Source organism: Lonchura striata, chromosome 1 (genome assembly GCF_050655825.1).
Source record: "Lonchura striata isolate lonStrDom1 chromosome 1, ASM5065582v1, whole genome shotgun sequence".
In the NCBI taxonomy this organism is placed as follows: domain Eukaryota; kingdom Metazoa; phylum Chordata; class Aves; order Passeriformes; family Estrildidae; genus Lonchura; species Lonchura striata.
This window is the reverse complement of record NC_140703.1, coordinates 115424030-115450370: the sequence shown is the minus strand read 5'-3', so window position 1 is coordinate 115450370 and position 26341 is coordinate 115424030. Positions and strand designations below refer to the sequence as shown.

The following is a 26341-nucleotide window of genomic DNA, read 5'->3' as shown; positions in this document are numbered from 1 at the left end:
CTGGGGGGAGGAGGGGGCATCCATTTAGCACCTGGCTCAGCCCAGGAGCTGTGGAACATTTGGATTCCTCCGGGGATCGACTCGTGGGTAGCAGGGCTGCTCTGCTGATTCACTGCCAGCGCTGCCAGCATGGTGATCAAAGTCTTCGTCGCCACATCTTCGGGGTCTACAGCGGTAGGTGACTCCTTGAACATCCTCCTCTTACCGCTGGCATCAGGCTGGGGAATTAGCCCAGGAGATGCCAGGAAAGGGTTTGCACGTGCAAAAAGCCCACTGGAATTCTTACTGGGAATAAACCTTAGTTTTATTCTGACCTGACCACCTTATTCTTGAAATAATTGTCGGGATTGTCAGGACTTGGAGCTCAGTGTGGGGTTGTGGGACATTGAGGGGGTTCCAGGACATGGGACTGGGCGTGGGATTTTGGGATATTGAGGGGATGCCAGGACATGGAATGCTCAAGTTGTAGAGAATTCCTGTCAGTGCAGGCTGGCTTGCCTTCCAGCTTTTACCACAGTTACATTTACATCTAAATGACCTGTCATTGCATAGATTTACTGCTGTTTGGGAAAGTATTTGCAATATAGATACACTGAAGGAAGAAACATTGGGTATTGCATTTGTGCAAAAGCAACGCTGGACTGTTTACAGAAGAAAATAAACGGTTTGTTTTAAAAAGAGACTTCAGGACACTGCTCCTGTGAAGGGGGAACTCTGTCTAAGAAAGAACCTGGGACTGAATAAAGTTAGGCAGAAAAACTTCTTTCCCAAGCCCCTTAATTTTCCTGGATTTTGGGATGTTTTTTGTTTACTTGGTGTTTTCTTTTTTGTTTGGGTTTTTGTTTGGTTTTGTTTATTTTTTGGGGGTTTGGGGATTTGTTTGTTTGTTTGTCGGGCTGGGTTTTTGTGTTGGCTTTTTTTTTTTTTTTTGGTGTGTGTGTGTCTGTTGAAATGCTACACTGATGATTTTTAGCATTGAGATCTACTGCTGTAGCTGTCAGCAGAGAGTATCAGCTGAAGGGAAGGGCATGTGAATAGTAGGGAGGTTGGAAGTCCGTGGGAGGTGGGAACCGGGAAAGGACTGTTTCCTTTTATATCCAGTTCCCAGATGAGCTCAGATTGCAGTTTTCCCTTGGCACTCCCTCCCTCCCTCCCTCTCAGTGACACGGCTAAACAAACTGGCTGGTGCTTGCACAGAGCTCTAACTACATCTCTATCTCCCTGACACCAGCTGCATTTCTTTAAGAAGATTCCAGAGTGGAAAAGCTCCAAAAAACACCCCCATTTATGGGACCCTCATCTGTAGGAAATAAGCCAAGGCTCTTTCACTGAAGTTCCAGTTGGAATGCTGCTGAGGAAGTTTGCAGTTCTTTCACCAGCCTGCTCCTAAGCCTTACATTCTAAAATTATTATTGATATTTAGCATTCTTTTAAACTTTTTTTTAATAATAAACCTCAGATACAAGGAAAAAAATAAAAGAAGAGGAAGTTGAGAACTTCAGGTTTGGTAGTTCACAATTTGTAATAAAACATTCTCTGCTCAAGTAGCTTTATAAATTGCCATGTGCACTCTTCTTGCTCCTGTTTGACCTGTTTTGATCTGGAGACTCCAAAAGAAAATTTTGGAATCTTCACAGGGCAATATTCCTCTGTATTTGCTCCTTTCTGGTGTGCTGGGTGTGTGTATATCTGTAGCAATCCCAGCATGTGTTCAGATCATTGATTCTGAATTGCAATGCCAAGTACACCTGGAGTAGTTTTCCACATTTTCCGATGAACATGGATGAAAGGTATCCTTTCAATTAACCTTTAATGAGTTCTGGTATATATAAAATAAAATTCACCCACACAGGGAGTAAGCACAAATCTCAGTATATCACTAAAATCCTATTAAACAGAAATTTTGTATCAAGCATATACAGCTTTTCCTGAAAGGAATTACTTTTATCCCTAAACAGTTTAAACTGGGAGATTAAATTGTCCTATTATCACTGGTGAACTCTTCAAATTTGGTCCCATCAAGTGCCAGGTGTTGATTTTGAATTCAGTTTAAGATGGGGCCAGCCTCTGGTGTAAATCAGCAGAGGATCATTTGCAAAGAAAGAAAAAGTCTCTATTTTATGTACTACATAGTCACAGCAATTGTTTTTCACTTTAATAAATACTTTGTGCAAGTGAATCCAGTGAACCCAATGACATTCTGGTGCTGTGGATCAGATGCTGGAATGTTATAATTCACTGTGGATCTGGAGCAAATCTGCAGTCTATATTTTCCCCCTCGATGCTTCATAAATTTATTTTAAATATCTCCAGCTTTATTATCTTTCTTCTCTAGACGTAGCTGATATTGAACTATTCATTAAAACAGGCAGAAGTGGAGATACTTATTTATAGCACTAAATGCTTGGCTTGGAGAAAATAATAAAAAAAATTATGTTGTTGTTATGTTATGTTATGAACACTTCCAGGGATGCAAAGTCCACAACCTCTCTGGCAATTCTTACACTTTATCTAGATATTATTTATTTTTTTTTAATTATTATTTTAAGGAACTGTTAGCTAGGGATGGTGCAACTCAAGCTTTGCTGAAAGAAAAACTGGCATTGCTGAAATAATATCCTGCTCATCACCACTTTCCAAGTAATCTATGCCCAAGCAATTTGAATTCTTCCCATGCCACCAGACAAAGGAGGACATAAACAAAATCCTGCAGTCTCATCCATCCTGGGAAAACCTTTGCATGTCTTCTGTGTTGTTACACCCTACATTTCCTTCTGTGAATGCTGTTTCATGGAGAGATTTTTTTGGTTGCCCACTTAGTGCCACCCACAGCAAAGTTTTGCTTTGTGGTTTCACACTCAGTTGTGTCCCAAGTCTTTTGCTCTGCCTAAACCCCAGTAATGGTGAGCCCTAAGACACAGCACATCTTCTGCTCTGTTTATCTCATTGGCATAGTCAGAAGCTCCTTGCCTTTTCCTTAAGCAGCATAATTCCATGAAATTTTACTGATTTTTACATCAGCATTAATTTTTTCACACAATATTTTGCTTTTGGGCCTGGTGTTGCCTGACCCTCCTGAGCACTATGATCCTCAAGCTGAAGAGAAATTATGAATCCAGGTTTAAAAATGACAGCTTTCCTAAGCAGGGGAGCACAGAACCTCTGGCTCCATTTCCATTATCTCCTCAGAGGCAGTGTCTGTCTGGAGCAGCAGTTATTCCAGGAGCCCTATCTCCTGACCCTGGAATTGCAGCTGACAGCACTTGAGTGCCCTGGCTCTCAGAGCATGTGATGTTACTCCTGCTGCTGGCCCGTGTAGATTTTATTAACCATTTATACAAACATTATCTTCAGTGAAATGTCCCTTGAGCCACCCTTTCTGCTGCCTGAATGTGTCGTGCAAATAACTCTGCAGCTAAATAGACAGTAATGAGATTTTTTTCTGTTTAAAAAGAGAAAATAAGAATAGAAATAAGCAGCTTTGAACTCTGTCAACTGCATTGCTTTTGACCACTTTGGATTAGTGTTTTCATTCAAAGTGATACACTTTCTTTAGCTCACTGCAAACCTCTGTTGTTGTCACAAAAATGTACAGAATTTTATGTTTGTTATTTTTATAAGCAAGCATATGTGTAGATAGATGCTTCTTTGTTTGTACAAGGAAAAGAAATTTTTTTCCCTGCTCATGAGAATTCATCTTTCCAGGATAATAGGCTATCACTCTACTTCAGCTCTTCTGTTTTATTAGATTATGGAAATACATAATCCCTGATTAACTTCTCATCTCATTGCCTGTCCCTCTGATTTGTGACACTAGTGTGGTGTCACTTTAATTTCAGGTGTTCAGATGTCTGACAACTGGAGGACATGGTTTCAAATCACAAGATATAAAAATTACCTTGATGCCTCATTCCAGCTACGTCTGGTGGCAAGTTCTTTAAAAGCTGCTCAGGAGCAGCATTCCTTTAGTAGGGAAATACAGTGAGTGTTACATTTTCAGAGTAAAGGGATGGGTTATAAGCTCAATGCCTGCACAGAACCATCATCATAGGGAATAAAAGGGTCATGAGTGAATTTTAAGTGTCACAGAAGCTGTGTGCAACAAGCTTTATTTGTACTTAACATGTTCTTCGTAGTCCAACTGGAATGTCATTCTGTAATTGGGGATTTATTTAAGCACAGGAGCTCAGCTGTGCTGGATTTTCTTGAGCCTTAACTCATCTTTATATATTATATCTCATGGAGCAGTGGCCATAAAATAACCACAAGAAGTTCCACCTCCACATGAGACAAAGAACTTTTTTACACTGAGGGTGGCAGAGGCCTGGAACAGCTGCCCAAGGAGAACAAGGAGTCTCCTTCTCTGGAGACATTCCAAACCTACCTGGACACTTTCCTGTGTCACCTGCTCCAGGTGACCCTGCCTTAGCAGAGGAGCTGGACTGGAAGATCCCTTCCAATCCCAACTACTGTGTGATTCTGATTCTGTGAAATTTATTATGCCTAACATTAAAGATCAGAGACAAGGGAAATGTAGCTCACAGAAAGCTGAATGCCACTTGTGACTGGGAGGAAGAAGGAGGCTGTAACATGCTGAGGAAAATATGTACATTTTCTGACCTTTACTCACTTCAGGCAAGATCACCTCAAGGATGTGTACAACACATTCCCAGATCTGGGAAGACAGGAGGAAGCTTCCTGCTGAGCTTCATTTCTTAGCTGGAGTTGTCACTGCATCCAGGGAGGAAAGAAAGAAGCTGGGGGGTGGGTGTGTGGTGGGAGGGATGCAGTGGCAGCACTCTGGGTGGTGACAGAAAAGGTTGAATCACGGCTTCAAAAAGTTTGAGGGCTACTGGAGAAGTGAATCCCACTTCAGGAACTTCCAGCCTTCAGGAAGAATTTTTTTTCATGGAAAGGGTTGTCAAAAATTGGAACAGGCTGCCAGGGAGGTTTGGAGCCCCCATCCCTGGAGGTGTCCAAGGAATAACTGGATGTGGTACTCAGCGCTCTGGGCTGGGTGACAAGGTGGCAATTGGCCTAAGGTTGGACTCGATGATCTTGGGTTCCTTTTCAACCTAAAAGATTCTGTAAACTTGACAAACTTGCCTGAGTTCCTGTAATAGCAGTTGCTTATAGAAAACCATTTTCATTTTAAAGAAGGAATGCTGTGCTCCCTCTTTCCTACCCAGATAAAAAAGAAACAGCAAGAAGTCGTGGGCTTTTTAGAGGCCAACAAGATTGACTTTCAGCAGATGGACATAGCAGGAGATGAGGACAACAGGAAATGGATGAGAGAGAATGTCCCGGGTGAAAAAAAGCCTCAGAATGGAATTCCCCTCCCTCCACAGATCTTCAATGAGGAGCGGTACTGTGGGGTAAGAAGCTGTTTGGAAGTTTAATTCTCTTTAGAGAGTGGCTTCTCACAGAAAGGGACTTTTTCCCATTAATAGGAAGCGTCAAACTAACTCTTTAAAACAATTTGAGATTCACTGTGAATGAACGTTTCTCGGGAAACAGTTTTGAAGCACAGAAAAGCAATGAAACAGAAGATTATTTATTTTTGAGAGCAAAATATGCATGGAGGGAAAACTGGCTAGAGAAAGTTCTTGAAGTTTCAGTTTCATTGATGGAGAGTGTTGGTATTTTATTTGTTTGGACTTATCTGGGCTTCAAGGACATCAAGTACATATCTGAGGTACCAGAGGCTGGGAATAGGAATCTTCTTTTTCCATTATATTATACAAATAAATAGGAATGTTTGTTTACTGGAATAGTTCTAGAATGTGGTTAGAATTATTGGCATTATATTTCTTATTCAATAAATATCCAGCTCTTCATAACAGCAACTGTAGCACTCATCAGATGCCTTTATATTTTCATATGTGCTTATAAGAGGTTCTTCCTCTTTAGACAGTTTGTTCAAAGCAGAGAAAGGTAATAACAAGCCAGCATGAATATTAGGACTGTGAATCAAAAAAGATAATCTGAGGCCTTTTGTTTTCTCATAGCCTGGGTGGAAATGCCCAGTCTGGAGAGTGCTGGGATCTGATGGCTGGAATGAGCCTGCAAAGTGCTCTAGAACACAGGGCACACAGTGATCCTGGTTTGGAGTTCCTGCACAAATCCAGTGTGAACACCTGCAAGCCTCTACTGGGGCAACAGATATTTTCATGCCACTGAGTTTTCAGAATTAACTTCAGTGCTCTCAGAGCAGAAGTTCATAATATGAATATTGGAGTGCAGCTGTTTCCTCATTTTCTCATAGAATTCGTAAAAGAGAAGTTGGTGTGTTGGAGTTCATGTGCATTTCAGCATTCAATCTGTACCAATAAAAAGTGTAATTTGATATATCTTACTCTGAGTTTTGTGGCAGCTAGTGCTGCAATAAATATTTCTGATGTTCCTTGGAGAAGTTCTATAAGGAATTAAAGAATAATTGCCTTATAATGTTTGCAACTGGTCAGTCTTGACAGTAAATGATAAATACACCGTTATTACTGCGTGTCTGAAGCTATTTCAGGGAGCCAGAAAATCTACATCTTGAATTAAATTCAAGTGAAGAAATAGTCCTTTTCAAAAAACACCTCCATGGGGAAAGGAGTTGCAGCTACTGATTTAAAAACTGAATCAAATTTACAATTAGTCTAAAAGTCTCCAGAATTCTAATGTACCAGCTCTCAAAGCTCAGAGCTAATGATCCCAGTGGATGCATAACAAAGACTAATTTATGGCATCATTATTTCCAAATAAATAAGGTAATGAGATTCATATCAGTGCATGAGCCTTACCCTTCTCCCCAGGGGAAGCTGCCTCCAGGGAGCTGCACAGGGAGTGTGATGTGGGCTGAGAACATGGCCAGGGGCTGCCAGACTGCAGCAAAATCCTCCCAAGTGACATATTCTACAACAAAACCCTGGGGATTTGCATTCTGCTTCCCTGCACGGCCATTGCTCCAAAATCCAGACTTGTTTTAGGCTTGTTTTTAATGTTTATCTGATACATCTTCCCCTGTGTCCCACTCCTTCGGCCTCAGCCATTTTATTAAAGATATCCCTGAGGATTGCAAGGGTCTGTGTGACTCCAGTGCAGTATCTTGAATTTATGAAAGTCCTTTTAAAATATTTTGCTCTCATCAGTTTTTAAGTGCCTCACTCTTGTGGCACCTAAAAACCTTTGAATTTGTAGTCTGGCTAAATGCAGGCAGTTCATACCCATTTCCTGCTATGCCCAAATCACCCTTTAGCTTCAACAGCCCCAATCCAATATATTTGTAAATGGGAATTGTATCCTCTATTAATCTTCATTTTGCTGAGCTAAACAAGTCAAGCTCTTTATACCTCTTTCATTTTTTATAAGATATTTTCCCTTTCTCCTTCCTGCTATCAAATCTGTAACATTTCATTTCCCCCTATTCTTTCTGGGATCTCTCTTTACCCACATTTCCCTTCTTATCAATGGTCTTATCAGTTGTTCTTATCAATGTTTGGTTGCCATAATTCACACCTGTGCACGTATGTACACATTACATCATGATGGCCTGAGAGATAAAAAGTCAAGATTAAATATTTCCTTTCTGAATCTGAGAAAGAGGGGTTTTGAGAGAGATGTGACAACTTTCAACGATTTTAAGGGCTGCAGCAAAAAGTGAATTATTGGTCTGAATTCAGTATTGACCCTGCTTTGAGCTGGAGGTTGGTCTAGGTGGTCTCCTGAGGTTTCTTCCCACCTGAATTATCTAGGATTTTGTAAAATATGTTCTGCTCTGCATCCACTGCAGGTGGGATGAGCTGTATGAGAAGAAAATGCATCAAAGAAAGTTCAAATTAGACATCAGAAAATACGTCATTTTCAGGAGATCAGCTCATTATCTCATTAAAGGTGGGTCAGAACCAGTGGATCAGAGTGATGCAATGATTCCTGCCTTGGAGGAATCATCCTTTGGGACCTTGTCTAATGTCCTCTTCTGCAGTTCAGTGAAATTTGTGGAGTGGTGGAAAGGAAAGGGGAACAGGTGAGGAGTCTTCTGTTTGTGCTAGAATAGAATGACATAATAAGAAAGATAAGCCAGTTCCTCTGCACTTCTGCTTTTCTGCTGATACATTTTCTGTATCTTCATTTTCTGGGTGACCATGAAGAGCTGCTCTACTCCACAGCTTGCACTGTAAAGTGGAGGTTTCTTATATGTGGATTTTTATAAAGATACACTGCCTGGGAGCAGCGTTTCCACGAGGTCAGAGAAGCTTAAAACTATAAAATAGCTGATAAAATAGCTTAGATCTTATTTTTCTCCCAGATTTTTGGTATTGCCACTTGAAGAAATAGATTAGAAATTGATTCATTTTGTATGCCTGGTTACAGCACCAATTTCAAGTATCCATTCTAATCCATCAGTGCTGGCAATTACATCCTTATTTGATCTTTTTCTTAAGCTGCTTCTTTGCTCATGTCTAGACAGACGTCTGTATCTGTGTCACTTGCTAAATATATTGAGCACTCTGTTGCTCTTGTCTTTTGCTTAACAAAAACCCTTAGAAAACTAGGGAAGAAAGGAAATGTAAACTTCTGTTTTTCTTTGTAAGCTGAAATCTCTGCTTTTTTCTGTAAACTGAGATCCGTAGAATAAAGTACCATTGTATGTACTTAAAAAAACATCTCTGAATTATTTGGTAAGATTTTTTTTGATGTTGGAATGTGTATTTACAGCCCAGAAAACAACTGTGTCCTGAACTGCAGCCAAAGCAGCGTGGGCAGAGGTGAGAGGGGGATTGTGTCCCTGTGCTCAGGTGAGATCCCACCTGCAGAGCTGCCCCAGCCCTGCCCCAGCCCAGCAGGAGCTGGAGCTGCTGCAGAGAGCCCAGAGGAGGCTCCAGGATGAGCAGAGGGATGGAGCAGCTCTGCTGGCAGGAAAGGCTGGCACAGCTGGGATTGTTCACCTGCACAGGAGAAGCTTTGGGCTGAGCTCAGGGTGGCCTGGCAGGGCCTGGAGGAGCCCCAGGAAAGCTGGAGAGAGACAATTTCCAGGGCATGGAGGGACAGCACACAGGGAATGACCTTAAAATGAAGGAATAAAGAGTTAGGTTAGATTAGATATTAAGATAAAATCCTTCTTTGTGAGTGTGATAAGGCCCTGGCATAGGTTGTCCTGAGAAGTTTTGGCTGCCCTCCCTGCCTCCCTGGCAGTGCCCAAGGCCAGGTTGGACACTGGGGCTTGGAGAAACCTGGGACATTGGAAGAAGGTGTCCCTGCCCAGACTGGAATGAGATGATCTTTATGATCCTGTTCCAACTCAGGCCATGTTATGATTCTATAATTTATGTAACAACTAAAGTAAAATTTATGGAAATATAGGAACCTTTGGAGGCTTGTAGTCCAGCCTGCTACTCAGAGCAGGGTAGTTTTAAAGTTAGCTTATGCTGCCTAGGGCTTTGACCATCTGAATTCCAAAAGACTCCAAGGATGGGGTTTCCATGCTCTCTCTGTGTGCTCTGACCTGGTGCTGTGCCTAGAACTGGGGGAAGAATTTTCTGCTGATGTCCCATTGACAAATTGCACCACATAGACCATTTATGTCTTTTCATACAGATATAATATAATTGCTTACCTGAAGTAAATTGTCCCTGCTTATTTTTCTTACTGCCTGCCTTGGGAACGTTTATCTTTAGTCATTCAGCAAATGGAGATGTGAACAAGTCACTCTTAGTAAATCATGGGTGCAAATACACTTTAAAAAACTATTCCATGATCACTCTAGTCATTCTTTTATCTCTTATTTAATACACAATAACTTCCTCCTCAGTGTGAGGAAATAAGTGACCTTCAATTTACTGTAGGATTGCACACTCCCTGTTGCCAAGGAGCTCCTGATATCACAGAAGATTATATCCCCTTCTGATAAAGAAGTGGGTCATTCACATATTTTATTTGTGTCCTCAGGTCTGGTTACCTACAAGGCTTTGTATTTCTGGAGAATTTTAGTGCACTTGCCATGGCCTACTTTTCCTCAAAAAGATATATAAAATATCAAGTCCACTTCATGGCCTTTCCTTGTTGTTGTCTTCTCTTTGTTCCCCAGCTTTTGCCATGTCATGCCATGGTTTGCTCAGGCTGCTCTGAGTATGTGGTGTGCAGGAGGGCACAAATTTCCTGTGTTTGCATTGCCATGTCAAATTCCAGCCCTTCAAATTGAAGAAAATCCTCATTTTCTTGTTTGCTAAAAAAAAAAAAAATCCATGATCATAAAATCCTAAATCCTAAATCCATGAGCCAGATGCAGACACTGCCTGGCATGGATGAGAAGATGGTCTGAGAAATGGGTGGCCTGGAGCAGCAGCAAAATGTTCTCCAGGGCTTCTGCCAGAGGAGCAGTTCCCACTGGGTGTGACTGTGTGAAAGCCAATCTGTCCCTCAGATAAATCAGAGAAATGGGCTGCCATTCGTCCTGTCCCTAAAGTTCTTCCAAACTGCACTGAAATGTCATCAATTCCATTCTTGTTGGCACTAAGGTGACTTCAAAACCATCCACTCCGCCTTTCTGATAATTTGTGCTCTGGAAATGTCAAACAGTTCAATAAAACAACTCAGGTCCTAACCCAGCTTTACAAACAAGCCTCAAGGATGATTCAGCACCTTATTATTTACAGGCTTCTATTCTTGGAGTTATTTGGGATTAGAGGAAGGATGATTACATGATCAAGGCAGTAGTGTGGGACTCAGCAGGACATGTTCAGTCCCCGGTCTCAGAGCTGGCTGTGATTCTGGGCCAGTCACTTCTGACTGGAGATTCTGCTGGAACTTAAATATTTGTTGCTTTTTACCTGTGCAAGATGTGAGCTGTGAAGTTCCCGGTGACAACAACAGTGATTGCAAACTTCCTTAATTGGTACGAGTGTTGTACAGGTGAAAGAGCATGTAAGCTGTAGCTGGGGATAGGAGGCATCCCTGGTCTTCTCAGTTCCATTTCCACTGAAAACAGGCACTCAGTGGAACGATTTATAATTTAATTTCACCAGTGCACAAGACATTTTGGTTGGTACATGGATATCAGACAGAACAGCATAACCCTTTCCTAAGTTAGTCTGAAAACAACATCATTTTCTAACCAGACTGCCTTTCTCTAAAATGAAGTTTCCTTGTTACCATTGCATTTGAGCTATCATGTTGACTGTTGTCTTTTATTTACCATAAAGAAGTTCCAGGGTTTTGAGGGCCTATTTTGTGCCCTTTCTCACAGCAAGTTTTATTTTAACATTTAAAGGGAATAGCTTTGCCTAGGAGTGTACAGCTGAGGCAAGTTAAAATGAGACACTTAATTTTACCTGATTCTGCCATTGATGGGATATAATTAAAGTGTAAGTCTCTGGAGAGATTTGTTCATTTATTCATTTTGCCACTCTGTGTGAAACTCCCTTTATCTGTGTTTTCTTCCTGGGGCCTGGATAATGAAGACAATTGTACAAATGCATGGTCATTCTCATCTATGTAAGATTTGCTCGGGCTGATTTCTTCCTCCTATTCTTTTTGTTCGATTTTTGTTACCAATTCTCTGTTGTTTGTTTGTTCCTTTCTTAGGATTTTGAATCCTTTTTCTCTGCTAAGGAAGAAAATATTATTTATTCGTTCCTGGGCCTTGCTCCTCCTCCAGGCACAAAGGTATGCACTTCTGTCCTTCCATGGGGATCATTTATTTGATTTTAATAAAAGATGAACATAGGCAGTGACTCAGCATGTCACATAAGAGGCAGTGGCAAGCAATATGTTAGATGTTGGAGCAGCAAAGTGTTCTTAGGGATAGGAAAAGTGGCTGGTTCAGTAAATACTAGAAAACATTTCTTTGTTACCTTCTTTCACTGCAGGCTCGTTACCATGGTTCCTGATGGGTTTGTTGTTGTTGACACAAAGCAGTGTATTATTATGTTCAGCTTTTGAACCATGCAGACTCTCACACAATTTCTAGGTGTTGTTGGTTACAAGAAGCCTTCCCTTGTTCCTGACCACGTTGGACAGGGCTAGTCCTGGCTCCCTGCACAGGGCTGGGATCAGAGCCATCCCATCCTTCACTGGCACCCTGGAACATTCCCTCTGCCTGGAGGAGAAAAAGGCTCACCCAGCCCTTCACCAAGTCCCTGTGGCAAGCCTGCCTGTGGTTCTCCATCACATTTTGACAATGCTCTAATGCATTTCTGGCAAAAGAAAAAACATTTTATTTCGGGTTTATTTCCCCCGTTTTTATCTTACGTTGTTTTTACAGAAACCAATGTGTTTTTGTCTTTATTGGAATCTTCTTCTAATTAGAAGTTTTCTATCTGAGACTGTTACAGCTCTGCTATCCTGAGCTCATAAGATGCTGCCATCTTTAACGTGGGTGAGCCAACAAAAGAAATTAATCAAGAGAGTGATGAGGCAGAGCGACAGGAGAACTCTGCTGCATTGTGGTGACCTGGCTGAGGAAGTGCCTTGGAGCAGGAGCTCTGCCTTTTGTCCATCTCTGTAGCAGCTTTGAGTGAAACACTATTGGAAATATTTCTTTATCCTCTTTTGTAAAAGCAGAGGGAGAAAATAAAGGAGTCTCTGCTAAGTGCTTTGAGAGCCACAGCTGAAAACACACTCAGGGGTGTGCTTTAAATGTCCCAGTTGTTATAAATGTCTTTGCCACAGACTCCCTGCTTGATAAGGAGAGTGATTTAAACTTTCTGCTTTAGCTGTGCCATCTCCCACCCAGGGAAATAAAAATGACTTGCCTACCTCACAAGGGTCTTGTGAGAATTCATTTAATTAACATCCACAAAGCCATGAAAGGCTTAAAGGACTGCAGGTATTACATATTATAGTCATTATAAAAGATATGTGGAGAATCAGTGAGATAAAGAAAATTGCATTTTTCCACCTTTCCACTCCTCAGATTATCTGCTTCTTCATGCAAGGTCCTGGTAGATTCCATATCTGTGAAGCAAAGTAACAATTTTTTAGAATTCATTTGTTCCCAGCTGTCAGCAGAGGCTATTACAGTTCCTGCTTCGTGACAACCTTGGAAATGTTGAAAATAATATGTTTGGTACATTCTGCTGGGCAGATTTGTTTGTCAGTGCCATTGGTAGCAGGCAAATCTTGTTCACAGTGATTAACTGCTGCCTTGGTAGTGGCTTCAGGCCAGAGAGTGCAAATCAGTGAGAGCGTTTGTAAAGTCCCTGTTAAATGTGGAATTCTGATAGTCTCCCTTTCAGAGTCTACTCCTGTTTGTGAGAGACAGACACACTTCTTGCAGGGGTTTTTCTCAGCATCTTCACTGCCTGTGCTTTGTTAAACAAAGAACTCTCCTGCTCTGCCTCTGCCTCTGCTTCTGCCTCCCCCTCATTCTCTGCCAACTCCACCAAAGATAAGCACAATGGATGCTCGTGACGCTGATTCCCAGCAGCATAAATCTGGAATTATAAGTCAGGTGTGGAAGAGATGGTGATGGTGACACATATGACAAGGTTTCCTATTAATCCTTTCTTAAAAAATTGTGTGGGTTTTGAGTTTTTTCTTTTCTGGAATGAAGAAGCAAACGAAAAAGCATGGAATCACCACAAGGCAGTAAGCATTTTCCTTCTAGAGATTTTTACCATGCTGAGACATGACAAAGATTAATATGAAGCTGATACCTGTTTGATACACTTGTCTTAAACCATTCTATTTCTTTTTCCATCCATCTATTTGTCTCATACTGCACCAAGACTAGAGAAGTTCTTCCATGATCATGTTTCACAGCACAATCCAACAGCATCCAGGACTGTTTTGAGCTTATTTCCTTCCACCTAAGGAAGCAAACGAACCTTTTGGGGCTCCCTCAACAAATTATAACTTCCCAACAAAATACTTATAGTTAAATTTATTGTCAATTCATTGCCATTGCTGAGTGCAAAATGCACATTGAGTTCTGCAGATTCTCTTGTTCTGTTGTTTCTGTATATTAGTATATTCTATATATTAGAGTGCTTCATCCAGCCCTGCCCCAGCCCAGGAGGAGCTGGAGCTGCTGCAGAGAGCCCAGAGGAGGCTCCAGGATGAGCAGAGGGATGGAGCAGCTCTGCTGGCAGGAAAGGCTGGCACAGCTGGGATTGTTCACCTGCACAGGAGAAGCTTTGGGCTGAGCTCAGGGTGCCCTTGCAGGGCCTGGAGGAGCCCCAGGAAAGCTGGAGAGAGACAATTTCCAGGGCATGGAGGGACAGGGCACAGGGAACGGCTTCAGATTGAAGAGAGGAAGATTAGATTAGACATTAGGAAGGAATTCCTTCCTAATAGTGCAAGTGGTGGGTAGTGATGCACTAGAAAAGGTCTCCCAGAGATGATGTGGCTGCTCCTGGACCCCTGGAAATGTCCATGGCCAGGTTGGATGGAGCTCTGAGCAACCTGTGGTAGTGGAAGGTGTCCCTGCCCAGGCTGGAACATGATGATCTTTCAGGTCCCTTTCAACCCAAGTAATTCAGTGATTCTCTGATTCTGTGATTTTATCATACCAAGGATGACATCTATTGCCTTAAAGGGTGCAATGTGCCCATAAAATTCAGTGACTTTACAGGAAACAAATCCATATTTGTGGTGCTTCAGCAAGGGTCTGTTAGCTCCCATCATCCTCTCTCCTGTTCCCTCCTGACCACAATGGTTTTTGTGTTCTCCAGAGCATGATTTAGCAGGGCTGAGCAGAACAGTTTTCTGTGCCTGAGAGAAGCAGCAGACGTAGTGCTTGTGTTAATAAGTAATTTAATCTATTAATACCAAATTCCTCCTTACCTGAAGGAATAGCTGCTCTAGAATAGTCCCAAACACAGTTCAGGGCAGGCTGGGATTTAAGGACAGCTGTGCCTGACCCAAAGATCACTCAAATCACTCAGATTTCTGAGAGGTCCTGTTTAATCTTGAATTAGTGGTCTGAGTGGTGCTATCCCAATAGGATACACGTGTAGATCTGAGCTATGATTGGTGTAGTTTTTATGTTTGGGGTCAAGTGTGTCAGACTCAGCTGCCTCACAAGTTGGGTATATTTTTTTTAAAGTTGGCACCACTTCTATGCTTAGTCTCACTCAGTGAACTCTGATTTATGTGATTTGAAGGTCTGTTTTCAAATATTGTGCATACTTGAAGCCTTAATACCACTATTTTTGATCCTAATATCCAGAATCTTGATATCCCCAGGTCTGTAGATACTGAAGCTTAAGTTAGCTGAAGAAGGCTTCTCCAAAATCTGCTTTGAATTACAAATTTGTGCTATGTGCACTTTATTTAAAGAGAAAATGACCTGTCAGCCAATCCTCAGAAACTATACTTCATTTTGAATTCGTTGAAAGTTGAATTCTGTGTTTCTATGGAGAGCCAGCGTGGCAATGATATTCTGAATGTCAGAGTTCTCCATATAATTAACAAGAACTGTGTGTGTGTGTGTTCTGGCTGATATGCTGCTTCTAGAGTTTAGTTCTTTCAGCTGCAACCCTTTTTTGTGTCTTATATCATAAGTATGTGATTCAGCTGAGATGGATTCACACAACTGGGTCATTTTAATTAGGATGCTTTCTGTGGTTCTTATGCATTTTATGTCCCAGCCAAAAATACTGAGTGTATGGTTTTTAATGAAATGTTAATATTTGTGCTGGAAATAAGTATTTAACCAATTTCAAGACCAGGTTGGATGGAGCTCTGAGCAACCCAGGTCTGTTGGAGGGTGTCCCTGCCCATGGCAAGGAGGTTGGAATGAGAGGATCTTTAAGGCTCCTTCCAACCCAAATCACAGTCAGTGATTCTATTAATTTAATCTTCATTAACATTATCCTTTTCATTTGAGGAACTTCTGCAGAGAAAGTATCTGTAAGAAGTTGCCATTTCCTTAAGAAAATAATGTATGAACACAATGTTACACAAGACAATGTCAATGTATGTTTGTGTTACTACATATTTCAATCTTCAAATATTTTTTGGCTTCTGGGACAAAAGTAAACAATAAACCAAGCCAAACAAATGTGTCTGTAGATCTGTTTTAATAACAACGGCACCAGTATCAGAGTGCAATGAGCCCACAGTTTTATGTGCACTTGAAATGAGATGATATTGCCAGAAAAAGAAATTGTCTTTTCCCCCTCCTCCTTCCTCTGGCTCCTTCTGCTCCCTCCCAGCTGCTCATTCCTCTCCCCGAGCATCCCCCACGTGCTGGCACAAACACTTGTGCAGCTGTGTGACAGAGTGTGAAAGTGTTGTGATGTAGGAACGTTTTGCTTTTTAAAGCTTTCATTTTGATCAGCTCCTCTCCACTTCCAGAGGAAGGAGAACTTGGGGACCTTTGTGCCCACTCTCTTTTCACTGCAAGTAACTCGGATGTAAAACTGAATTTCCACAACTCGGGAGGAAATTGCCAAAAGAGCACCAAGCTTCAGCAAAGCCATCAAACTGCTGTGATATCTGCTTCCTGACATTCCTAAGCTCCTTTCTATCATTTCTGTCCCCATCCAGCAGAGCTTGTCAGCAGGAGGACATCTCTTATGTCCCACAGCACATCCTGGGACAAAGATCCCAGTCAGCTCTGGGGATAAAAGCCAGCCAGACATGCCCTGTTCTGCAGAGTAAGAGCACTGGCTGAGGAAATCATCATGAGGACACTGGAGGAGGACTTGTCAAGTTTAAAGGACAGGGGGACATGACTGAGGGCTTCTCTTTAACTGTAGGGACAAATGAAATGATGGAAAAGCAGCAGACCCCAGAGCAAGCAGGTGGCTGAGTTGTAAGGGCTTGGTCCCAGGGATGGGGAAGAGTTTGTCTCCTCTCAGGGATGTGCTGCTCTTCCCAAAGCGTGTGGGGCTCAGGATGACACAGGACAGGACCTCCCCTGAGTGCCAGAGGAACCCACCCCACATAACACCTCTCAGAAGGGGTCAAATTTCCTTTTAATGAATAAGGTCATTTACCTCAGCTTCTCTGCTACAGACCACTTCTGAAATCTCCCACTGATGATGATTAGAATTTTTCTTCACAGCCAATTTGTACTCATTTTGCATTTCCCTCAGCACTCCTCCTTGTCCTATCCCTGTCTGCTGTTTACTCTGGTCTATTTTGGGAGTGCCATCACATCCCCTCTCAGCATCACTTTCAGTGGATTAAAGCAATGAAGTTTTTTTTGTCCCCCTTTCATAAAACAGGCTCTCCACTCCCTCAGATGCTCCTGGAGCCCTCTCTGCACCTGCTCCAGTCTGAGTTTCTCCTTCTTGAGCCTGAGTGACCGGGATGGCACAGAGCAATCCACAGGAGGCTTTGCCTCACCTCATGCACCCCAGGATCACATTTTTTACCTGTTTCACTCTCACATCACCCTCATGGCTCAGTTACCCCATGCTAATTTAAACACATCCATCTTTTTCTTCCTTGATAATCATTAACTAACAAGCTCCTAAAGTGCAATAAAAAAAATCACTTTCTAATGTCTGACCCAGAACTGCTTGTCTCAAATAAGGTGACTTTGCACTTCCTGCTCTTGCATTTCATCATATTACTGCTGTGCCACTCAAGAACTCCTTTTATCTGACACAGTGTGGGAGCCACTGTGACCTTTCAGAGCCACCTGGCTGAAAGGACACCAGGATATTTGTCAAATAAAGAACTTCCCAGGAGGTGCTTGGTGACGGTGCTGGAATAAATGGACTTGAGTGATTGATGTGGGAAGAGTTTCCTGATGGTTTTAAGCAAGAAAGTTAAGAGACTAAATGTGAAATCCTTTATTATCTCTGTTTTCCTGGAGCTTCTGGAGGATTTTAATTGGAATTCATGCTGGTGGAAAAGGTTTTTTTCCCCTGAAACTCAAATGTGCCATCAGGGTGAACTTTGGCTTCTATTGAACTTTCAGAGGAAGGTTAGGGAATCTGCTATGCTAAGAAGTGCTTGAATTCATGTTTTCCCCACACAAATCCCACCTGGTCAACATGCCAGCAAGTGTTCTTTTCACAGGAGAAATACACCCTAAAAGGGGGTATTTTCATTTGAGAGCTGAAGCAAAAATAGAAAAACACCTTCCCAAAATAAGAAAATCAAGAATTTTATAGAAATGAGTTGTTGATTTTGTGTCCTGAAGCTTACCATGACTTTGCTTTTACTGCCAGGAGACTGAAAAGTCTGATGCCACAGGGGAGAAGTCTGATGATGCCACAGAGGAGAAGTCTGATGCCACAGAGGAGAAACCAGAAGCAGCAGAAGATAAATCTGATTCCAAGGATGAAAAATCTGATGCCACAAATGCAACTGAGGCACACGCAGAAGACAAGGCAGATGAGGGAGCTCCTGAAGAGGCTCAATCTGGCCAGACACCACCAGAAGGTCAACAGGTAATTTTTCCTTTCTCTTTGTGATCTGAGTGTTTTACCTGTGCTAAGCACATGGAACATAAACCCAGAAGCCCTCCTGGTGTGCCCCAGGGTGACTGATTGCAGAGTGTCTTTTGGATGTGTTTTTATTTTTTATATCAGGGTGATATCAAACTTAGATAAAACTCCAGGGAACTTTGTTCTGATTCTTGAGTAACAGCAGCTGCCTTTTGCCCTTTGTTACCACAAGCTTTTTATTTTATCTTGATGGCCATTGGGAACCAGAGTCTAGTTATGGAGGGTAATTTAGGACTAGACATCTGAGTCCTGCCTGAAAAAACAAATTGCTGCTCTCAATGGCCAGCATGTGCAGTGCTCATAAATCTGCCTGTAAATGTTTCCTGCAGATCTGACAGATTTGACTTCTCCAGGCCGTGCAGAATCTCCTGGGCAGTGCAGAAAGGGAGGCCAATGTTTTCCTTCCTTCTTCTCCTGCTCTGGTACTACAGATCTCAAACTGCAGCTCAGGTTGTCCTTTAAGGATGGGTTTATTTGGATGCTGACTCTTCCCAGGGAGTCAGATTGTCAGGTTCTTCTGGTTTTGGAGATCAGATGCTCCCTGGGGAATATCCAGCCCAAATGCATAATCTCGTACATCAAAGATCAGAACAAACGGAGTTTGGTTGTTTTATGGTTTTTTTTTCTTTTCATCTAGCTGCAATGTTTCTCCAGAGGAAAACCTCTCTGTAGGCCTTTCCCCACTGCCCTTTTTAATAGTGACTGATCTGGTCACTGTTGGGCTGGAAAAGCCCCTTTTACACATCCTCAGCCACTGGGAAGTCCCACTTATAATTTCAAAACAGTGATGAGGAGAGACAGTCCTCAATGGGAACTGAATTTCTCCTTAAGGAAAATTATATCCAAGCACTTTTCATGTTGCTATGATTTTCAGCTGGCAGGTGAGTGCCATCAAACTCCTTTTTTTTGGCTCATAAGAGGAGCCAAAACTGCTGCCTGGCTTGGGTGCCTTGCCCTTCTGGCTGGCATTCTGCTTTAATGTTTTTCAGATGAGAGCAGAATGTTGGAAATTGTCTGCAAATGTGTCAGGCAGCTGTGCAGGAGAGGTTTTGCACTGACATCATGCAGCACCACTCCTGTACAACCAGAACCTTGCTCCACTTCTCACAGAAAAGATTGGAGTTAAAAGTGGAAAACAGATTTCTCTGCAGTTTTTCAGGGAGGGGAGAGGCAGAGGAGAGAGCACAGAAAACACTTTTTGCCCTGTTCCACCACCCACTTTCCATGTCACCCAGGACAAATCACTTCAGTGCTGTGGCATCTGCCTGCCTTGCTACAGTTCACCCCAATTATCACTTCTGTTGGGATGGCATGAATCATTCTGTAGGAATTCTGCTATTCTCACTCACTACAGACAGCACACAGAGCACAGGGTTAGATGAGAAGAGCAACTCTGAGGCAGCTACAGCGAGATGAACCCCACCTTTTGTCTCTGTATCTCAATTTTTGCTTATAAAAGAAAGTAAAAATACCATTTCCTTACCTGAGCAGGGTTTGATGAAAGCAAATACACTCAAAGACTGCCAGGTTATCATCAGAGTACCTCCACTGGATGTTAAGCCCTAAAGGATAGAGATATTTTCAACACAAACATTTGAAAGATGGCAGTTTTATGTTCCATGGCTGAATTAATATACCAGTGGGAATTTAGTACTGAAATGTTGGCCTTATTTAGCACTGCTCCAAACCACCTCCAAAATGATTCCCATTTGTGGGGTGTAGCCAAGCCAGTTTTTCTCCAGGGACTTTGCAGGAGGAATGTGAGAAATTCTGGAAGTTACCTCAGCCTTTGCCAGTGAGCAGAGGACAGAAACCAGAACCAAGTGGGGCTGTCTCAGCCCTGGGGCTGCAGGGAGGGTCCAGGTTTCAGGAGGCTCCTCCAGTGCTCAGTAGCAGGGCATGTTCAGTGTGGAGGTTGCAGCTCTCTCCAGCTTCTTCTGCTCTTGCTGGGAGATGCAGAAATCCAGAAACTCCAGGTTTTTGTCTGCATGGATGCAGTGCCTCCCCTTCCTGCTTTTTCTGTCTCTTTGGTTTTGAGTTTCTTGAAGAGAAGACTGAGCTCCAGCTCACATGGACCTTGCTGGTCACTCCATGTGCTGGTAATACATTTTCTGTAGTTTTTCTGTCTGATTTTGACTTCAGATTTAGGCTTGGAGGTTTGAGTGTTTTTTAAGTGGTGTCCCAGTTAAATCAGTTTTCAGTACAGATTAGGCTTCCTTCAGGGCAAAATTATTTTAGAAACATGTTCAAAAATCATATTATAATGCAAGTCTGTATCCTGTCTCAGCAATTCCCCAAGCCATATTTAAACCCTGGCACTACAACTCACTACTTTAAGTCATTCCATGAGAACACAAATCAACCCCTCTGCCTTCTGTGTGGCACTGTGACATTTGCCTCTTGTCTTTGGGATTTTGTGTAGGATCAGCTCTTTCCCCCAACAGCCAGATTAGGATTTAACATTAAATTCTATTCACTTTGTACTTTTTTATTTTCTCTTTTTTATCTTTCTCATCACTTCTGCTCACTCTACAGTCTAAAACCAGCTTGTATTATTTTTTATTCCCTGTTGAGCCAAGGCATCTGTTGCAGCCTACAACACTTAACAGAATCACAAGCCAGATTCTGAATGATGATATATAGCATAGATAAGACTCTATAATTCTGATTATACTTTCATTTTATAGATGAGCTATTTACAAAAAAAACCCACAAGAACTCTACCTAATCAGGGAAACAAAACCCAACTCCAAATCTTTGCTTGCCAATGAAGCAGTTTTGATTGGAAGTAAGTGAGGAAAAGGAAACTCAATTTAATGATTTTATATTCTTTTCCAACATAGAAGTTAATGTGCTTGAATGTGCTTTGTGAGTTAATTTGGAGGACATTATCTCCAAATGAATCCAATGAATTCCACAGAATTTTCCTTAATTCAGTGTTTAACTTCTGCTGTGTTTACCCTGTCTCGTTTCTGATATTCTTTCTTTAATTTATCTTTCTAACATTTTCTTTTGTATCTCTTTGGTAGGAAGGCAAGGAAGAACATGCAGCAACAGGGGTATAGTACACCTGGATATTTTATTATCATCTTTTGTTTGTGTGTATTTAATTCCTTTTCTGTCCTTTTGCTTCACTCAAAAGCTGGTAAATTCTTATTCATGAAAGTAAACTCACCACAGTCATATTCTGCTAGAGATAATGATTGGTCCTATTGTGGTGTTATTGGTTGGGAACAAAGATGGGCCTTTAATCATTAAAAGGTGTAAATGGAAGGGAAATTGTCTGTCACAGAGTCTTCAATAAAATTTGCCAAGGACTCCCATGCCAAGTCCATCTTTTATAATCATGACTGACACCATGCTGTGATTGCATTTTCAGGGTGAAAGACTAATTCTGACAATTTAGGCAGTTCTGCCTGTAAAGGAGTTATTTCCTTCATGAGAATTTGTAATACCCAAGTGCAAATCCTCAAAGACTTTTCTGCTTTGCCCAAACCTTCAGGATCATTCAGTCCCACCCAGCCCCACCAGCATCACCCCAACCCTGTCCCCAAGGCCACATCCAGACTCCTCTGGGACAATTCCAGTGACTCCAAACCTCCCTGGGCAGCTCATCCCAAGGCCTGACCACTCTGCCAGGGAAATTTTCTAATCTCCAATCTGAACCTCTTCTGATGCAATTTAAGGCCATTTCCTTTGTCCTTTCATTGGCAGCAGAACCCAACCCCCCCTCCCTGCCCCTCCTGTCAGGGATTGTGCAGAGCAGTGAGGTCCCCCCTGAACCTCCTTTTCTCCAGCCTGAACCTCCCCAGCTCCCTCAGCTGCTCCTCCCAGGATGTGTTTCCTGACCCTAAAGCTCCTGGACCCATGAGCAAAGTGCAGAGGTTCCTGGAGAGGCTGCTGAGGGCCACCAAGCCTGGGTAGTTTTACCCTGACACCACTAACTAATGCTTCAAGTAAGAGAAAGAATAAATTTTTCTTCCTGTAAAAGTTAATTGACTTGAATTTTGGATGGAAGTTGGTAATACCTGAAAGATGTGGCTAGTCTGTGTGTTCTCCTGGCCCTGTGTCAGAGTTCTCATGAGACAAAAAAAGCATCTTTCCTGGGGGAAAATGTCCAGAGAGGCAATATTCCTTTGGCATAAGAACTTCTAATCCACAGATGTTTGTATTACATTTCTGGCTTTAAGAATGATTCTTTAGTGCAATGTTTTTCCCTGAAAAGCACTTGAAACCAGGAATCTGATTCCATCAGCTCCATTCCCAAACAGATATTTAAGCAGGATTTCACTTCAGCAACTCAGGTGTGGCTCCTGCACAGACAGGAGGTGCCTGGGAGGGAAAACAAAGATCTGTGCTGCTCATGTATGACCTGCAGTCCTGACTGAAGGCTCATTATTGATTCTTTGATTGGTTGTTTGATTATGCCAGGAAGAAATTCACATCACTTTAGCAGTCCAAGCAGTTTGTGAAGGGGTGGCAGATTGAAATAAAGCTGATTTTCACACATGGCAGTGCCTTTGGGCAAGAGATGGCTGGAAGAGGAGCAGAAGAGCCCACAAAGCAATTCCAGCTGTTTTTCAGAGTAGAGTTTCATTTACTCTAGAAAGTGAATAAGCAGAGATTGTTGTCTGTGTCACATAAATTCAAGCTTTCAGATAACTGCTGACTGAAGCAAAGGGCTGTTGTTTTTCAATTGTGTCATTTCTCCTGCATAAAAGACAGAAATAAGAACTTTAGGGATAGAAACAAGGCTTTATTTGATTCTAGGTAATTTTTAGATCATTCAGGAGTCTAGTTCCTGTGCCATGAATCTTTAGTTGTTTACTGCTTCAGGAAAGTGTATAATTAAAAATACTAAACTTTTTGTCATATTCACATGTATTTCATATTCTCATTTTGATTTTGAGCACCTATTTGCAGCTTAACCACATGTTCTAACCTCACTAAGAAGAGGGTTCTTATATTCCAGCATGTGCTTATAAACCCCACAAAATAAAGCCCTGCCATGTTGAGATGAAAACTCTATACATTAACTCTGTTTTTGAATCTCAAAGAATATTGCATTTACTAGAAATAGAACAGTTGTAAAAGCAGAGCTTTACATTTCAAGACTGTTTATTTTTTCTTTCAATTCCTATACGGTAACTACAAATATTTTCTTTAAAAAAAAAAAAAAGGAAGAAGAAGAAAAGCAGGGAGAGGGAGAAGAAAAGGAAGAGGTGGAGGAGCAAGAAGAATCTTAGTACAGTTCCCTATGACACAATATTTCTTGAACAGGTTTTCAGGTAAGTATTGGGACATCAAGCACAGTTTCTAAATACCCTTAAAGTAACATAAACTTGCAATTTGTGTAATCATTGTTGTGGACAGGCAAAGTGTCCACACACAAAGTACCCAGCTGATAACTCAAAAGTAGATTTAACTGTTGTAGCTTGTTTTTCACGTGGAATAAGAATTATTCCCTCTTTTCTCTTACTCAGTTGCTGATTGTACTGCAGCTTTTAGGAGCTCTATATCTTACATGAATTCCTCTCTTAAATTTAGATGAAAACTTAAAATACTGGTAAGAGAGAGGAGCCTGACAAGAAATATGACTCAGTATAAAATTACTGAGAATAGGCCAAATTTAAAACCACAAAAGAGGAAGCACCTGGAAGGCAGAGTTTGTCCAGTATATGTGTGTGAGCACACCAGCATTGCTCCAGTTCTGTCAGCCTGTACTTTTGAATTTTAATTTTCAGCTTTTCTCCTTCCTCTGTTCCTTCTCCCCTGCACTGAAATACAGGTCAGACAGTCACTTACTGCGGAGAAATCCAAACTTACAAGAGAGTTGGAATTTCCAGGAGGTTTTCCTTTGGGGGATGGGACTTGCTCCTGATCACAGACACAACGTGCTGTTCCTAGAGTCCACAGACTCATGGAATGGTTTGGGTTGGAAAGGACTCTAAAGATGATCCAGTTCCAACCCCCTGCCATGGGCAGGGACAACTTCCACTATCCCAGGTTTCTCCAAGTCCCATCCAACCTGTCCTGGGCTGGATTCCTCAGACTCTGAGGTAGCTGCCAAAAGTTTCACCAAGCAGGTGCAGGTGAGATTTCCCAGCACCTCGACAGGGCAGGAAATCCATCACTTCTTTCATGCTGCCTCTGCCACATCTGGGTTCATCTGCTGCATGGGAATTAATTAATCACAGCATTGTCCAGAGTTCAGATCTGTAACATCAAAGAAATACTGAATTCTAATTGATTTTTCTTTGTTTTTGTTCAGGAAGCACCAGCTGGAGCCACCCCACCAAAGAAAAGAAAATCCCTTTCCCAAGCAAAGCACCTTTTGTGCCTGTATGAACATAAAAACACAAAGAGAACACAGCTACCACTCTGTCCCACCTGTAACCTTTATATATATATTTGGTATTCCAGTTGCATGTTAAAATGGATCTCGTCTGACAGATGGTATTTCAGTCAATTGTTTTGTGTTGGGATAGTTTTGTCCATGTCACATTTAGATTGTGAGCTCTCCAGGGCAGGAACCATGTCTCTCTCTATGTCCAAGCACTTCCAAGCACGCTGCTGCCACTCAGCAGCCAACTGCACTCACACCACTGATGTCTTCAGAGGAAAAGAAATTCAGCACTGAAAACTGCAAAAGAGGCTTCCTGCACACAAGCCATGTGAGTCACTTCTCCCTCAGCTGGCATTTGAAAATGATTGAGGTTCCCATTGTGCAGCAGTTTAAATAAATGTGTTTTCTGTTGTATCTGCTCTTTTGTCTGCAAAAGCAGTCATTTCACTCTGTGTGCAGATGTTTTCTCCATTCTTAGGGACAAAGTCATGGAATCATAGAATCATGGAATGGACCTTAAAGATCATCCAGTTTCCTCTATCTGAGGTTGCTCAGAGCTCCATCCAACCTGGCCTTGGACACTTGCAGGGATGCGGCAGCCACAGCTTCTCTGGACAGCCTCTGCCAGGGCCTCTCACAATAAAGAATTTCTTCTCAATATCCCATCTAACCCTACTCTCTGTCAGTGTGAAGCCATTCCCTGTGTGCTGTCCCTCCATGCCCTGGAAATTGTCTCTCTCCAGCTTTCCTGGGGCTCCTCCAGGCCCTGCCAGGCCACCCTGAGCTCAGCCCAAAGCTTCTCCTGTGCAGGTGAACAATCCCAGCTGTGCCAGCCTTTCCTGCCAGCAGAGCTGCTCCATCCCTCTGCTCATCCTGGAGCCTCCTCTGGGCTCTCTGCAGCAGCTCCACGTCCTTCCAAAATCATCAGCCCGAGGTGCAGCAGTGGCCAAGACCCAGGGAAACGCACTGTCAGCAGGATGGCAGGGCCTTGCAGCCGTACAAACCTGGCTGTGTTGACATCTTGAGCAGGTTGTGCAGTCTGGTCTCAGGGAAGACCCACGGATGTGAGAAATACAGAGAGAACAGCAGCTGGAGAGGATGAAACAGCTGCTCCATGAGGAGGCTGACAAGACTTTCTAATTTGGAGAGGAAGCCAAGGAAGCTACAAAAAAAACATAAAGATGAATGCAGCACAGTGAGTCAGAAAATCCTGCAAAGCCATAATGAAAATTAGCAGACACAATGAAATTAACAGATCGGCTTGAAAGAGAAAAGAGAGAGAATGTTTTTATGCAGTGAATCAGGAAATTTTGGAATTTGTCATCACAGGATGTTATGGAAGCTGACAATGACAACGTGAAGGGATTGGGCAATGTCAGGAACAGGAGGGTTATAAATGGATACTACAGCCTGGGATGTGCCCACAACATCCCGAATCCAAGGAATCACAGATGCTGGTGGCTGGGGGCAAAAGGATTTAAATACTGCTAATCCTAAATATTGTTGCCCATTTCCACTTTCAAAGACTGAGTACCAGCTTAGGTGAGTGACTGATTTTAGCATTTCTTATGTTCCCGCAGGTAATTCCTCTTCCTGGGGAAAA

The 26341-nt window shown here is 42.2% G+C and overlaps 1 protein-coding gene and 1 long non-coding RNA gene across 2 annotated transcripts; one reads left to right on the top strand and one right to left on the bottom strand.

Annotated features, from left to right (window-relative positions):
• On the top strand, positions 1-25157 carry SH3BGR (SH3 domain binding glutamate rich protein). Its single transcript, XM_021527477.4, has 7 exons — positions 1-174; positions 5190-5375; positions 11569-11649; positions 18114-18335; positions 21422-21451; positions 23573-23680; positions 24664-25157. Exons 1-6 carry the CDS (start codon positions 130-132, stop codon positions 23636-23638), a joined length of 630 nt encoding a protein of 209 aa, XP_021383152.4. The 5' UTR covers positions 1-129; the 3' UTR covers positions 23639-23680; positions 24664-25157.
• On the bottom strand, positions 902-23631 carry LOC116184253 (uncharacterized). Its single transcript, XR_004149014.3, has 3 exons — positions 20174-23631; positions 19876-19954; positions 902-12939 (listed from the first exon to the last, which is right to left on the bottom strand). It is a non-coding gene; the product is annotated as an uncharacterized LOC116184253 (long non-coding RNA).
• Positions 25158-26341: the final 1184 nt, after the last annotated feature.

Bases quoted from the DNA above. Each gene is read 5' to 3' on its own strand.
- SH3BGR (XM_021527477.4), top strand. From the start codon at position 130: ATGGTGATCAAAGTCTTCGTCGCCACATCTTCGGGGTCTACAGCG. The intron at 5,376-11,568 runs GTAAGAAGCTGT...TTCCTTTCTTAG, and splicing joins ATGAGGAGCGGTACTGTGGG to GATTTTGAATCCTTTTTCTC. The intron at 21,452-23,572 runs GTATAGTACACC...AAAAAAAAAAAG, and splicing joins AAGAACATGCAGCAACAGGG to GAAGAAGAAGAAAAGCAGGG.